The sequence below is a fragment of the Xiphophorus hellerii genome, chromosome 7, assembly GCF_003331165.1.
Source record: "Xiphophorus hellerii strain 12219 chromosome 7, Xiphophorus_hellerii-4.1, whole genome shotgun sequence".
Classification (NCBI taxonomy): Eukaryota; Metazoa; Chordata; class Actinopteri; order Cyprinodontiformes; family Poeciliidae; genus Xiphophorus; species Xiphophorus hellerii.
This window is the reverse complement of record NC_045678.1, coordinates 4413738-4429630: the sequence shown is the minus strand read 5'-3', so window position 1 is coordinate 4429630 and position 15893 is coordinate 4413738. Positions and strand designations below refer to the sequence as shown.

Sequence of the window (15893 nt, the reverse complement as noted above, 5' to 3'; positions counted from 1 at the left end):
GTGATCAGTTGTTTCTGTTAAAGCCACGTCCCACTGGCGGAAGAAGACAAATCTGTTACACAAGCTCTAGACTTAAACAGGATTTCTGTAAGATTTTAAAACAAAAAAAAAACTGAAAACAAGACTTGACAACTTCAACTGTTTTAGCCTCTTCCATTGGTATAAAGCACAAGTGAGGTTAGTAATACTGACTGAAAACAGTCATTTCTCTGAGACCCTCTGCTTATCTGAGAGATTTGTGAATCTTTGCTAGTCCATCATGAGGGAAACTGGATGCATTAGTTGTTACCTTTTGCTTCGTTGTTCTCCAACAGGCTTACAGCATTTCAAGATCCCTCTGTCTGTTTGTGGCAGGATGAAAACAAGAAACATTTCCATATGCTGTTTAGCCTCCCTGCTAGCTTCCGCAAGTCTGGCTCTCTCTCTCCTTCTCGCAGCCTGAGAAATCTACAAACGTTTTTGAACAAAGAAAGTACAGAATCCTGTTTAATAATTTGATACTTTCTCTCTGCTTCCACCTTTGGACATCTACCAAATACTCAAACTAGCTAACTTTGACACCTCATGCCACAACAATGAAAGTCCACACTGAAGGGTGTTGTCCAGGCAGCCTAGTAGCTATAAGCTATGAGGCATACATTACTGGACAAAGGTTGAATTTTTGAGTTTCTGTGTGGTCTGAACCAATAAAAGTAAAAATTGGCAGACTCTGGTCACCAGCAATTTCTTTTTGTATTTCTAGAAAAATATTAATATTCCAGCATACCTATGTAACAAAGTCCAAATATAAATTTTGTAGACACAAATCTTTGTCCTTTTAGTTTTCATGTAAACCTGTAACCTTGGGAACATCACTGGATTTTAAGATGATGACGTTCTACTTCTGGGAAAAGGGAAAATAAAATGCCACTACATCGTATGTTTTTTTTCCCCCCCCAACACATAAAAGGAAAATATATTTTAAAAAAGAAACACGGTTGACACTGAAGAACACAGGGCAGTTCATCAGTCCATCAAGTTCACATGTGGTGCTTTTTCTGCTTTTCTCTTTCTTCAAAAAGTCGAGTGTACACACTGCTCTCAGTTAGAGTTCGTCTGTCCACAGTCAGACTCAACGCCATGTCTTCGTCGACGGAGCGAACTCTTCCCATTTGCGTGCGACAAATCAAAAAAATAGAGAAACAAATCAAGACTTTTATTAGATTTTCTTTTCTTACAAACACGTACATGGTTGATCTCTTTATAAATCTGTGGTTTAGAAATGTCGCCTGAAACTCCAAGGGTGTGCGTAGGCGTCGAGTCAACGTCCAGCTCTGGGTTTTGTTTTTTTTTTTGTCTCGCTCCTTCTTCACGTGGAATTCAGTCTGTCCAACAGCAGGAATGTTGGAGGAAATTTTATTTTTTTTAATTCAGCTTTTGTTTGATGGAGATTCATGAGGAACACTGACTGACTGACAGCATGGAAGCTCAAAAATGTCCACATGCATGACAACCTCATCCTAATGTCTGAAACACTTGTGGATTCATTTAGAAGAGACAGTACCAGGCAGGCGGATGGGTGGATGGGCGTGGAGCCGCGCCGGGCGCCTACGAAGGGGAAACAACTCGGACCGGATGAGTGATTCTGAGCTGCTGATGCGATCTACGGATGAGAAGACGCTGCAGTGTGCTTTGTGTGCTTTTAACTTCGGTCTCTTGATAAGGTAGCCACTGCCAGTGTCTCACTAGACGTGGTTCACAACACCCAACAGGACCACAGCGAGATGGGAGGTCCGGAGAGCAAGCAACACACTGGCATGGGAGGAACGGGAACACAGTACTGTCTCTTTAAAACAAAACATCTACAAAGATCTAGCCTCCTAGCTAGTACAGATATGACCATATTCACGTATTGGTTTTCTCTGATTTTATACAAGACTGTGGTCGATTCAGGTGAGTGCTGCTGATGCTTTCACAGTACGCTGAAGGGAGTCTTAGGTCAAAAGTAGCAAGAAGGAGCTCAATCCTTTTTTTTTTGTTTGTTTTTAACTCCTAGATTCTGCTTGCTGAAGATCGGACATGGCGGGAGCGACCGGAGAGGCAGGCGAAGTGGGTCAGTAGACCCACGACACCGGAACCCATTGGCTGGAGGTGCACACCAGGTCCATGGACTCCTCCAGGTGCCGGATGGTCTCGTCAATCTCATTGTTGATGATGGTCATGTCGAAGTAGTGGGCGTAGGTCTTCTGCAGGATCTCCGACTCTTTCTGCAGCCGCTGGAGCGACTCATCCTGGAGGAGGAGGAGAGAAACGGGAAGGTTTCACCATCAAGCAGGCAGAGAGTGGGACAGGCACGATTAACACACCTTTACCTTTTCCATATTTTGTCACAGGACCACAGATACTTGCGTGTTAGAACAACAAAAGTAGTGCATAATTGTGATGTGAAAGTTTACTTGTGACACAGTTTGACATTTCGAAAATAAATTTGCTTAATGCGAACGCCAATTTCAACAAAAATCTCGTTTTTCGATATAAAGTTTTGACTGTAGGATAAGGTGTTTTTTTTTTTGGCAGCATCGAAATGTGGTTATTTCGTAAAACTGTGACGGAAACACTTTTTTCGCATCAGACGAGTCACCTGATCAACAACCAGATGTTTCTGCTGGTGGAAATGACAAAGAAGACGACAGGAAGTGGAACAGCATGTTTTTAATGACTTATCGCGTGAACAATCTATTGATATGGTTTTAATTGCGTTTCTTATTTAACGGAAATGCCACAAGTGCAGAATTATGTTTTTTGGACAAAGTTTTGCGAACATTTGTAATGGAAACGCAGCCACTGTCAATCTCAATTTGTTAATATGGCAAATAAAAGCAACAGATGTTGACCAAAGTGTTGCACAACTCAATGAAATGAACTAAAATAACAACAAGAACAAGAAAAAAATACTTAAAAGTAAGGTTAAGACAAAATACATAGGTACTCCATAAGCGTCATTGTAAAAGAAGCTCAGATTCTATAATGTATCAAATGCCAAAGAATAAAAATGGGTCTTGAGAAAAGATTTAAAAGTCTGGCCAGTCTCAGCGGTCTGTATATGAAAAAATAAACTGTTCTCCTGTTTAGGGGCACAAATTACAAAATCCCAATCACTTGTGGAGTTTAACGTGGATGTTGGAACATCTAAGAGAAACTTCTTGACAACATGTATCAGTTTGTCTGGCTGGAGTTGGTCATCGTCTTCCATTCCTCAGGTGGTCAACCTAATCTCTTTGATGTTACAAAGTCACTACAATGTGAATCTCCCATGTGTAGCTGTGCTGAACCTTCTGGGACACGGTGGTTTGAGATTTGCCAATAGGTTGTAAACGGATCCCCCATCTGGGAAAATGGTTAGGCCACTAAATACATGCTGTAATTCCAGTAAATAAAGGAGAAATGTTGTATTTTGAAGTTTGGTTTCTTCCTCTGCAGAGATTTTTGTCTCTTCACAATGCCAGACTAGAGTCAAGCTCAACAGGGTCTTCTTTACTACAAACAGTCAAGGACACTAAGGAAGCTAATGAGAGATTAGCAATCTGGTTTCAGCTTGGGACTGAATTGATCTGGTCTGGGGCCACTTTTTAAAAATATTTTTAATATTACACACATCACAATTATGCACATTATCTGGTTGGTCGATCACATTTTTATGTGATGTTCCAATAAAAGTCACCATAGTTTGTGGTTGTAGTTCAAGAGGTATGAAAACGTTTGACTGTCTCTCTTTTCTAAACCACAGTTCAGAGAAGCTTGTCAACTTGTTGAGCTCAGTGTGCAGGAACCTTCACTAACTGGAGAGAATGGAGGCTTAACACACAAAGAGGCACTTTCCATTACAGCTTATAGTAGACACACACATACACACCAACACACACACCCCCACACACACACACACACACCCCCACACCCACACACGCACACACCCCCACACACACACCCCACACACACACATGTTTGTGGGGATTTCCATTGACTTCCATTCATTTCTACAGCCTAACCCTAACCAAAACTCAATTCATACCTTAGTCCTAAATCTAACCCCTGACCCAAAAACAGCGTTTCCTCTTGTGGGGACCAGGCTTCGGTCCCCACAAGGAGCAATGGGTCCCCACAACACAGTATGTGTCAGGAAAATGGTCCCCACAAGATATTACAAACAAACGCACACACACATACACACACGGCTTAGAAATAGCACCTAGCAGTTTCAGTCCTTCCAGACTTTACTTACTGGCAGAGTTCGACACCACCTGGGCGGCTGAGGCAAGAGCCAAGCAAACAAGCAAACACATGCAGCATGCAGAAATAAAAGACAACAGGAAGGAGTGAGAAGGGAATGAAGAGGAAGCAGCTTTACACACATTGTGTGATCAGCAGGCGGGGCTAAAACCACAGAGCTGCTGGTGGATTTCCACATTTGGTACATTTCTAATTAACCTTTGGACCTTAATTCATTCACTCTTTTATCAGAACTACCCAGTATTTGTGTTGAAATTTTGTTCTTATTGTACATATGTTGTGCTTATATGTTGCATATTTCTATCTCTATGTGAATCTGTGATTTGACTGCCTGTCACTTTGCCGCTGTTGCACAAAACATTCCCCTATTGTGGGACAACAAAGGATATTTCTACTCTACTCTATACTACATTAAATGTTCTGTTATTTCACTTTAACATTACTTTTTGATTTTCTTCATTCCCATATGATCATTTTTGCAGGGCTTTATTAGCAAACGGTTTGAGTGAAGAATCAATTTACAGTGTTGACTGATCGTCATAACTTCTATTATTCTCTCTGACGTGACAGGTTTCAGCTTCTGGACCAAATCCAGGCTGCTGCCGGCCCGTTCTCATCTTCCTACTGTTCTGAGTTGTTGGTTTCCATTTGTCCTCCTGCTTTTTGTCAGCTGACCACGGCTTCTCAGGAGAGTGAAGATCTGGTTAGCTTCTTGGCCTCGGGGTTTTATTGCGTCTTTGAGTCGCACATTGCGAATGAGCAAGATGGAGCTAAAGGATGTTGGTGTGTTTCCTGTGTTTTTTTTTTTACCTCATTAATGCCCGGTGTGATGGTTGGAGCTGCTATGAAGATGACGTATGGGGCAAACTCTGCCGTCCGCAGGACCTTCAGCGCCTGAAATGAGTCACGTGTTAGCGGTCAAACAGAGCTGGGATACAGCATACAGGTTTGTTTACTTTTTATCCCTTAGACATTATGTCTACTTCAAATCCCTGCTCGAAGGCAAAAACCTGCTAACCGACGATGACTACCCTCGGTTTTAGCTGTTAAGATGTCAACAATACACACTCAACCTTAGAGAAGAAAAAGGGACGAAGTGCTTTGCTACTAATTATCACAATGACAACTAGATAAGGTCCAAGGGTATCACATTTCACAGTGAAAAGATTTAATTAAAAAAATTATGAGGGAGAGTGAAGTAGGTCAGCTAGCTTGACTATGACAAACTTGACATGTAGATGTGCTGTGGAATTTGGTGTTTTTTTTTTTTCAATTAAAAAAAAGGGCGACCTCCACACCAACTCTCTGACAGATCATTAGCAGAACAGAGATTTAAAGTAGCTAATCTATCATTGCTGTGTTCAGACAGTTATTAATAATCACAAAACCAACATCAAATCTTAAAACAAAGAATACGAGTGGTTTTTAGTTGGTTTTTTTAAGCATTTTTCTACATTATTTTCCCTTTGCTGTGTCGCACCGCACTGAATTAATAACACCTACTGTACATCTCCGGGTTTCACACTGTTACCAAATTGTTCCACCATGGCAGCACGGCTATGAATGGCAAATAAAAGAATCGGCTTTTTGCCTTCCAGGGCTGGGCGCATGCACAAAATTTCAGAATGTAAACAACATTCCAACCATTTATGTCCTAAAACTAACCCTACCTCTAAACTAAACTTAACTCGTATCTTCAACCAAACTTGGGAAGGTGTGTTATGGGACAGCATAAGACTTATACAAGGTAACCAAGAGCACACACCTGAGGTTCCACATCTAATATAGCCACGAGTCCCTGCTGGTGGATCTTGCGGATGGTCTCGAGCCGCGTCCCGTACATGGCGTCCTCGTGGCTGCCGTACTCCAGGTACTCGTTGTTGCTGATGTCCTGCATCATCTGGTCGTGAGAGGCGAAGTAGTAATTCTTCCCGTTCTCCTCGTCCTTCTTTGGAGGTCTGGTTGTGTCTGGAGCCCCAGAGACAGGAAGTGAGGTATTCACACTTGGACATGTGCGATGGGCATGTACGGTAGATGTGGTGAGGTCTTACGTGGGATGGGGTAGGCAAATCTGTCAGGGTGTTTGGTTATGAGCGTGTTCTTGATGTGTCTCCTGCCCACTCCGTGAGCGCCTGAGGGGTAAACACGGAGGTAAACGAGACGTTTCTCTGACCCCCGACTCTAATGCCAGGCATCACTTACCCAACAAAACTAGTGTTTTCCTCTTGAAGGCAGGGAGCTTCACCACCTCCTCATACGTGACCAGGTCTAGTTGATCAAACACTGGAGGTGATAGAGGGAGAGCAGAGTGAGCAGAGAGGAAAAACACCTGGATGAATCTGCTAACTGAGTGGTGAAAGACAGACGGACCTAAACAGTGACGGCTGATGACCGGGTTTAGGTTCTGATCGGGGGCGGATAGTAACTAGCTACATTTACTTGGGTAACTTGGGTGATTGTTTCTCAAGTAATATTATGATGAAGTATCGCTACTCTTACTTGAGTAAAGTTTCTGGATTCTCTACCCACTGAGTAACTTCACTGAATGAATAACAAACATATTTCAACCAAGAATGCATCAAATACAAACCAACACTTTATGCTAACATGTTGCATGAAGTTGCTGTTTCTACAAACGTTTTGCTGTTCTTTTTTTTTTTTTTTTTTTTTTTTTTTTTTTTAACCCCTCCAGGGGGTCTTTTTGTGGGCTCTAGTGTCCCTTTTTATGAAGTAGGCTGACAGGAAAGGGGGAGGGAGAGGGGGGAAGACATGCGGTAAATGTCGCCGGGTCCGGGAGTCGAACCCGCGACCGCCGCGTCGAGGACTTGAGGCCTCCAAATGTGGGTCGCGCTAACCCCTACGCCACCACGGCACGCCCTCGTTTTGCTGTTCTAATGTTATTTTCTAACTGCTGAGTCTAATGTGGCATTTAGAGGTCAAGTGAATATATACTGCATAAAAGACACCATATATGGTCAAAGGAAGTATGCTACCCTGCTTTAGCATATATGCTATATTATGAAATTGTGCTGAAATGGTTGAAGTCCAATACATCAATAAACACCGAGACACAATGACAAAATGATGCTACTGAGGAGTGAACGTATGTTTCTGAACACAACTGTTCATTTTTATGAACAGATCAGTTTACAAACGACAGAAAGTCCGACAGAATCTGAGAGATAATAAAAAATTTTAGGAAGTTGGGACTTGTAAGCTTTTGTTTGGAGCTGGAATTCCATAATTTTGCTGTTTCTTTCAATCGTAATCGAGGCCGGCTCTTGAACAGTTCACAAATGGCCTACAGTCAGCTTGAGGTGTTCCGTATCTGTCACAAGAATCTATCATGAGGTTTTTACCATGAAGTAGTCTGCAAATATTTTCATGAACAAAAAAAAACCCCACAGACATCTCAGCTTTGGATTTAATTGACAAAAATAACTAATAATAGTAATGGTGAGATGTTTCTGTATGTAAACAGAGCCCAGAATAAATGAGTGGGGGTGCAGACTGTCTGTGCTGCTGATCTCTGTACAGTGTGTGTTCCCAGCATCTGAAACATGAAGCTCTGTGAATCTGAGGCCGCTGACAAGTGAAATGTAACCCCCACAAGTCACCGGGTTCTTCACTGCAGCTGCTGCCGATCAGACTGCCGCGCTGATGTCAGAGGGCGCAGCAAACATCACACACAGAGGGAGAAACACGTGTTGGGCTGGAGACGGTCTAACGGAGTGTGACAAACGCTACAGGAAGCTGCCTGGTTTCAGTTTTGGTCTCAGATCTTCTTGTTGTTTGCAGAAAAACAACAGGAACAAAAGTGAAACGCAGACAGCGAACGGAGAAGAGAGGGAGGAAGAGGAAGAGCTGGAGCCGGTGGTTACTTACATGTAGAGAGGCCGGTCAGAGGCAGACAGCAAGAGAGAGCAACACAAGGGTCAAAACATGGCCGCTTACAAAATGTTACAGAAACAGAGCAGACACTGAGCTGGTCACACACACACACTGGCTAAAAACGGATTCACCTTTTATCACGACGCAATAATCTCAATTATTGATAGCTCCAAACATTCCCTATAAAATACATCTAAATTAAGCTTTTAAAAAAAATCTTTTTGCACTTTCTTTTTTACTCTCCGAGGGCAAAATGTTTCCAAGTCTCCATAGCAACTGTTAAACTCAGGTTTTACCATAGACATACAGACTTTGTCATTCAACTGCACATTTAAAATGTACACCTTGAGCAAAATTTAATTGCAAAGCTTCAAAAGTAATAAAATAAAATAAAAGGTAAGACTTTTTAAGACCCGTTTCTCTTCCAGTAGCCCAGGAACCTTTTTAAAAGTATTAAAATCTGCTAGATGGCGCCACTGAGAGCTGAAAACGAGTCGGTATTAGCTCGAGAGCGGGGTTCTGCAACAGTTTTGATTCTAGCCCTGCTGCTACAATCAGCACCAGGCAAAATAATTTGTCTGATGCTGCGATATTATTTTCTAAACATGTACTACGTTATTATGTTTTAAAACAATATTTTGTACAAAAAGACCAGCAGGGTGAGCTCTTTATATATACAGTACAGACCAAAAGTTTGGACACACCTTCTAATTCAATGGGTTTTCTTTATTTTCATGACTATTTATAAGGCAATAAATCCCACTTATTAACCTGACAGGACACACCTATGAAGTGAAAACCATTTCAGGTGACTACCTCTTGAAGCTCATCAAGAAAATGCAGAGTGTGTGCAAAGCAGTAACCACAGCAAAAGGTTGCTACTTTGAAGAAACTAGAATATAAGGGCTATTTTCAGTTGTTTTACACTTTTTTGTTTAGTGCATATTTCCACATGTGTTATTCATAGTTTTGATGCCTTCAGTGTGAATCTACAATGTCAATAGTCATGAAAATAAAGGAAACTCACTGAATTAAAAGGTATGTCCAAACTTTTGGTCTGTACCATATATGGAAAATATAGATCAATAGGGAGCCCACTTAAAAATATAAAGCACATAGTCTGAAGCTAAAAAACATCAAATTACTTTATTATTATTTAACCAATGCAGATATTGCTTAAAAACACAGAGCTGCTAAAATAACATTTTCTTATGGCCTTTATATGGAAAATATATAAATATTTTGTTATTTAATTTTATAATGTGATTTCTTCCCCAAACTAATAAAAGGTTCCATCTTTTCTGTTTTCAGTGTGAGATCATACCACCGCAGTAAAATATGACCAACAGAGGAGCCGATACATTTTCCCCATTGGAATCACATGAACACAAAGCGACTCTTATTCGCTTTATGAATAAGAGTCGACGTAGTTTGATTGGGACCTGAGGAACCAATCAGAACACAGTATCCCAACCACATGGAGGACAGCTGAAGGCCTCCAGAGCCCCGCGGTGGATCCAGTCGTGTTCACAGACAACATGACCGGACGCAGGTGACTGTTAGTGGCGTCCATATTCATCAACATATTCCGTGCTGCTTTCCCATCTGACTGACGCTTCCTGTAACGTCTGAGAGGCTCTTCATCAGTTTCAGCAGCTGGCGTCAGCGACAGTCTCCATGACGTTCACACCCGCCTGCTGCCGGTGGATTACTCTGACTTGTTAGATGACGATGGCTCCATTTTATACTTAGATTTCTATAAAGCGTTTGATACCGTGGAGCATTAGTTCATTTTACAATCCTTACATAAATTTGACTTCCAGGTGGAACTTCCCCCAGATTTAATCTTTATAGGGGGAAAGACAAGACTGCCCAGCCTCGCCATACCTCTTCCTGAGAGTGGCTCAACTCATGGCCTATCATATTCCAAATAGTGCTGTAGAAGGCATCTCCCTTTTTGGTAATAAGCTTATATTAACTCAACTTGCAGATGACACAACCAAACTTCTGTAGCAATCAATGCAATTCAGGAGTTCTCAAAGGCATCTGGATTACCCTTTAGTATTAAGAAATGTGAACTCATGGCTATTAAAAACTGTTCTAAATCAGAAATCTGCAACATTCCAATAAAAGATGAAGTTTGTTATCTTGGTGTTTTAGTAACCAAAGACCAAAACAAAAGGTGCACCTTTTGTTTTTTAACCCAATCATACGCAAAACCTGCAGCAATTTCAACTGTTTTTGTGAGACCATTTAACGGCAAAATTTGCAACTTTGAGAGCAACTTTTTTGACAAAGGCGGCGGAAAGTCTGTAGTTTTAGGCTGCGACAATCACAAACAAAAATAAAAAGTACATGGCAACATCCTGGAGGGAGTGAACCGTATTTAAATGTGTGTGGACTGATGAGCAGGCTGGAAGCTCATCAGTACGCCCGAGCTGCTCATGTTTCCCTGAGTCGCCGCCGTGCTCTTCTAAGGTATGTCTGACATCTCTTCCTCTCATTCCTGGCTGTGGCATTGCTACTGGAGCTACGAGGTCTGCTTACCCTCAACTCCCGCACGCACGCACACACACACACACACACACACACACACCCCCACACACACACTGATTTCCCTGTTAGCCAGCCAACACTGCGTGTTCCTGTGGGTGTGATCGCAGTACCTGCATTGTGCTTTGCCAGATACTTGTCTTTGTACTGCTTCTTCTTCTTGCCGAACCAGGTGCAGCTGGCCTGCTGCTCCTGCTTGGTCTTCTCCATGGCGATGCACGCCACCCGCCTGCCAAAGCAAACAGAGTTTAGAGCTTTAGAGTTCAGAGACACATAAAGACAGTTACAAAGTCCAAAGCACAAAGCACCGCCATACAGCCCAGAACATCTACACCTGTATATCCCTTGCATTTAAGACTGAAAAACTATAAATATAGAGGATGGTTGGGTGATTCTGCAGTATTACAATCAAGAATAGCAAAAACTGTGAAATTTCTGGGGTTTGTTTGTGGCTCTTGGAAGCAGCATTGAGCTTCTCACACTGCATAAGGCTCTCTACAGCTTTAGCCCCCTTAGTGAATATTTATTTATTTATTTCGAAAGGACAAAGTAAAATCAAGAAATAAGAAAAAAAAAGTGAAAACAAATGATCATGCCCAAGTGACATGCAATTTTATATTATCTGTTCGAAAAGGAGCAGGTAGAAGATACAATATCTTATAATGTCCTGCCCCTTTCATACTCATCAATTTATAATCAATTAAATGTCGAAACACCAAAACGACACAAATTATTTCCACCTTACATGATATTTAAATCTCACATCTTTAGATGTACAATTATTTAAACATTTCTTATATCATCAATTGCATTTATGGACTTTAAAACACTCATCTTATAAAACATATTTCCCAATAAGATCCTTTTTAAACAGTTTTTTTAAGCTGGTTTATATTTGTACTTTTTTTGAAGTCATCATTCAATCCATTCCATAAATCTACTCCACACACCGATAAACAAAAACTCTTTGGTTGTTCTAATGCATTGTTTTTTTTTAAATGTCCCTCTCCTCTTAAATTATAACCCCCCTCTCTGTCACAAAACATTTTTTGTATATTGGGTGGACGTTGATGATTTCTTACCTTAAACATGAATTGTACAGTTTTAAGTGTTACAAGGTCCCAGAATTTCAGTATATTTGATTTAAAAAATAACAGGTTTAGTGTGTTTCCAATATCCCAGCTTTAAAAGTTAGATTTTGTTTCACAGGATGCGTTTAGTCTTGTACAGACAGGCAACAGAAGTCAGCCACAGGCGAACACAAACATCGGTCAGTCAACTGGCAATACATTTTTTCCATCTTTCTCCCTTTGAAAGGTGGAAAATGTTAGCTGGCTAGCTCGCAAGAGTATATTAGCAGCCTGTTAGATGTAAAAAAAAACCCCAAAACTTCTATTAGACCTCCCACAACAAAGCTTAAGACTTGTGATAACTGTATTCAAGACCAACTCTAATTTTTAAATGGAATTAAGGCATATTAAAATGGTCTTATTATTAGATATATGAATTTTTGACTTATTTCGACTGATGTGCGGACACCCTGTCCGAGATGTGCAAAGCTAAAAGCTAAAAGCTAAAAGGTGACAGGCTGTCCTCATCAGCAGCTCCAGGACTCTGGAAGTCTCTGCTTTGTAGTTTTTGTTACTTAAACATAAAACTTATTTTTTTAACATTTGACGTTTTCTTATGTGCAGCACGTTGCGAGCCGCAGCTTGTAGGTCAGAACAGATTAGCAGGTGGGAGTCTCCCTGATGCGTGACCCAGGTGTGAACGCAGACGTCCCATTTTTGGAGCCGTCTCCGTCGCACTCACCACTCCTGCAGCTCGGGGGACGGGATGAGGCCCGCCGTGCCGTTCTTGGTGTTCTCCAGCTTGCCCTGCCACCAGTTGTGGTCGTCCTTGGAGATGATCTGGATGATGTCGCCCATGCGGAAGCGGATGCCGGCCTCCTTGCAGGGGATGAGCTCGTCTTTGGAGGGGTCATACTCGAACTGGGCCCTCACGTAGATCTGTGGTGAAACAAAACGACCGAAGGCTCAAACCAGGGAAGGTGGAGTGTTGGGCTAGTCAGTAAAAGGCGTTGGTGATGGAAGCATTGTAGGAAGTGAAAGATATAGCTACATGGGGTCGGACAGGGAGCTGGACAGGGATCATTAGGAGGGGCGGAGGGGTCCAGGTTGCCATCTTGGAATCTTGTTACCAAGGAAGAAGGGAGGGCGGGGCTCAGTGGTGAGATAAACCCAAACACTGCAGGTTGGTTAAGGAACTCAGGCACAGGTCTTGCTTGTTTCCATCAGATCTGAATAAGTTTGGCTTTGTCCTGCCTGGAAACTACCAGAACCACACAGAGTCTGTTAGTCAGGAGGGATGACCGGGGGCTAGAGGGGGCTGCTGAGCCTCTATGGGGTTTAAGGAAGTTTGCCTCTTACCTTAACGGACATTTTGTCCTTTGTGGGAGGTCTGGATCCCATCTAGGATTTGAAAGCATCACACGCATCATGCAGCAAAAACGCAGCGACACGACTGAACAGCAGGGGGAGGGAGAGGATGGCGGAGGGGAGTAGCTTAGAAGCCTGCTGGTCCTTAGATGGTGAGTTTAAGACCCTGTTATGAACTACAAGCCACTCAGGTGAGCCTGTCGTCTGCCGCCCTCTAGTGGCCATTAAGAGAATTCTCACAGCAAAGACACCAAATCACACCAAGTATTTTTCTTTTGTCTAGTTTCTGGTGAAAACATCTTAGTACACTTGAAAAAAGACAAACTAACAAGTAACTTTTGTATAAGATGTAGGAGCTTGTTTTAAATCAAAAATGTATTATTGATAAAAAGAAAAAACACTAGTACCAGTGGAACTAGTACTTTTATATCAATATTAAGGAATTATTGACTTAAACAAGCTCCTATATTTTGCTGAAAAGTTACTTGTTAGTTTGTCTTATTTCTAGTGTACTAAGATGTTTTCACCAGAAACTAGACAAAAGACAAATACTTGGTGTGATTTGGTGTTTTTGCTGTGCTTCATTTTTCAAGGAGGGGCTAAAATGTGTGAATCAAAAGGGTGAGGGGTTTATGTTAAATGGTGCCGGTAACTGCAGGTTTAATGGAAAGAAACGTGTTGGTGATAGAGGGCAGAAGGTTTCATTGCTCACTCGGGACGTGTTTGAATTTTGATGCGTTTAAAGCGAAATGGGATGGATTAAGAAAAGTGCTAAGTTGAAGTATGAAGTGGGACTGGTTCACATTAAACTGGAGCTGCTTTAAAAAGAGTCATAACCCATATTATCATCTCAAAACAGTTTATTGAAGAACATTGAAGTAGCTTTCTTGTATCGCTCAAGTGCTTGATGTCAGAAAATACCTAATCTAGAATGACTGAGCGTTGCTGGGGATGAAAAATAGTCCAATCTACAAAAAAGGTAAAAGAAAAGTATATATCTAAGTATAAACCTATAGATAGATAGATAGATAGATAGATAAATAGATAGATAGATATATAGATAGATAGATAGTTGATCATAAAACAATATGATATATTGTGTGTGTGTGTGTGTGTGAACCAGGTTTTTATATCCTCGTGGGAACCAATTTCTGTCTACATTGTAGCGTTGTGGGGACCACTGCTTCTTGTGGGGACATCTGAGGGGACCAGGATAATTTAATCCGTCTAATAATTGTTTTTGCCCATAGTTGATCATAAAACAATAATCAAGAGGAATGAGCCGATCCTGACTAAAGAACATGGTTATGCAGTGGATTGTTTGCAGATGTGAAGTGAGATTATGAAAAGACTAAATGGCTAAAGTTGTGTCAACAAAACAACCTGGTGGTATTACACAGCCTTTCAAAATAAAAGCATCAATTAGTGTGATTGTGCTTGTTAAGGAGAGTTTTCTGTTTCTTGAAGCCATCTGGATCTGCAGCTTCTTCTAACCACCAGGCAGTTTATCCTCCCCAGCATCCCTCGCACCACTTCCTCCCAGCACCGTCTTCTCAGAATCAATCAGGTTTGTTCCCCCCCTCAGAAAACAGAGCGATATTGATCTTGATGCATTGTGGTCTGCTGAAAGCAGAGCAACAGCAGGCCTTTTAACTATAAATGATGGAATTATGCATTCAGAGTGAAGCCACACGTTCTCCTTAGAGGATGCAGCCGATTACTTTCCACGCTGTCCGCAACATTAACCAAGACCATAAAGAGACATCTGGTACCGAACGGACCCTGTCCATTCAAATGGTCCTGAATGACTCTTACTGCCGGGTGGAAAGGGTGAGGAGAGGGGCGGACAGAGCAAACAGAGGGATGGACGTGTTATAAGGTGCCTTGCATAACTATTCTCACCCCTCATTTCACATTTTGTCGTGCAACATTCACAAATCTTCAGTGTATTTTACAGGATTTTAGCGTATTTTCGCGGAGTGGAAGGAAACGACGCGAGGCTTTCACCAAAAAGTCAAAATCTGAAAATAGTTGCATCTGTATTCAAACCAAAAGTCACCTGATTGGCTAACAGAGTCAAAAGGAATATAGTTGAATATATTTATTATAAATCTAGCTGATCTGTGAATACTGTGTAGCAGTGCTGCTGATATTAAAACGTGGCGTAAAATACTAAGGGATCTCAAATAACTTGATTTTTAAAAGTATTTTTTGCTTATTTTGATTTTACATTCTCAATAATAAACTAAGCAAATATTTTAGTAAGAGAAAAAATATCCTTTTTGCAGAAAATGGATTTTATTTTTTTATTTTTTTACACCCCTCCAGGGGGTCTTTTTTGTGGGCTCTAGAGTCCCTTTTTACTAAGTAGGCTGACAGGAAAGGGGGAAGGAGAGGAGGGAAGACATGCGGTAAACATCGCCGGGTCCGGGAGTCGAACCCACGACAGCCGCGTCGAGGACTTGAGGCCTCCAAATGTGGGTCGCGCTAACCACTATGCCACCACGGCACGCCCAGAAAATGGATTTTAATTCATTATAGACCTGAAATGTAATCAGTTTTAGAAGAAATGCCCGTCAGATGTAAAATTTTAGTCAACCGCCAGATCGTCTCAAGACAAGAATCTGGGTCGGTCTTTCTTCCAAAACGCTTCCTGCTACTTTTCAACTGCCTTTGCTTGTTGCTAAAATTTGTTTCATTTATGAACAGAGGGGAGCAAAACAATCATCCTGAGGGCAACCCTTA

The 15893-nt window shown here is 41.6% G+C and overlaps 1 protein-coding gene across 11 annotated transcripts in view; it reads right to left on the bottom strand.

The window, feature by feature from the left end:
* Nucleotides 1–1174: 1174 nt before the first annotated feature.
* The window catches only part of caska (calcium/calmodulin-dependent serine protein kinase a), a 147806-nt gene continuing 133087 nt past the window's right edge, over nucleotides 1175–15893 (bottom strand). For 4 of the 11 annotated variants that reach the window (XM_032566748.1, XM_032566752.1, XM_032566750.1 and 1 more), the window contains 7 exons: nucleotides 12523–12719; nucleotides 10824–10939; nucleotides 6469–6549; nucleotides 6318–6398; nucleotides 6032–6234; nucleotides 5077–5160; nucleotides 1175–2270 (listed from right to left, as the gene is read on the bottom strand). In XM_032566748.1, the coding sequence (XP_032422639.1) occupies nucleotides 2094–2270; nucleotides 5077–5160; nucleotides 6032–6234; nucleotides 6318–6398; nucleotides 6469–6549; nucleotides 10824–10939; nucleotides 12523–12719 (939 nt within the window). In that variant the 3' untranslated portion in view covers nucleotides 1175–2093. Of the gene's footprint in view, nucleotides 2271–5076; nucleotides 5161–6031; nucleotides 6235–6317; nucleotides 6399–6468; nucleotides 6550–10823; nucleotides 10940–12522; nucleotides 12720–13139; nucleotides 13182–15893 lie in introns of all 11 variants that reach the window. The other 7 variants (XM_032566745.1, XM_032566751.1, XM_032566747.1 and 4 more) reach the window with 3 other exon arrangements.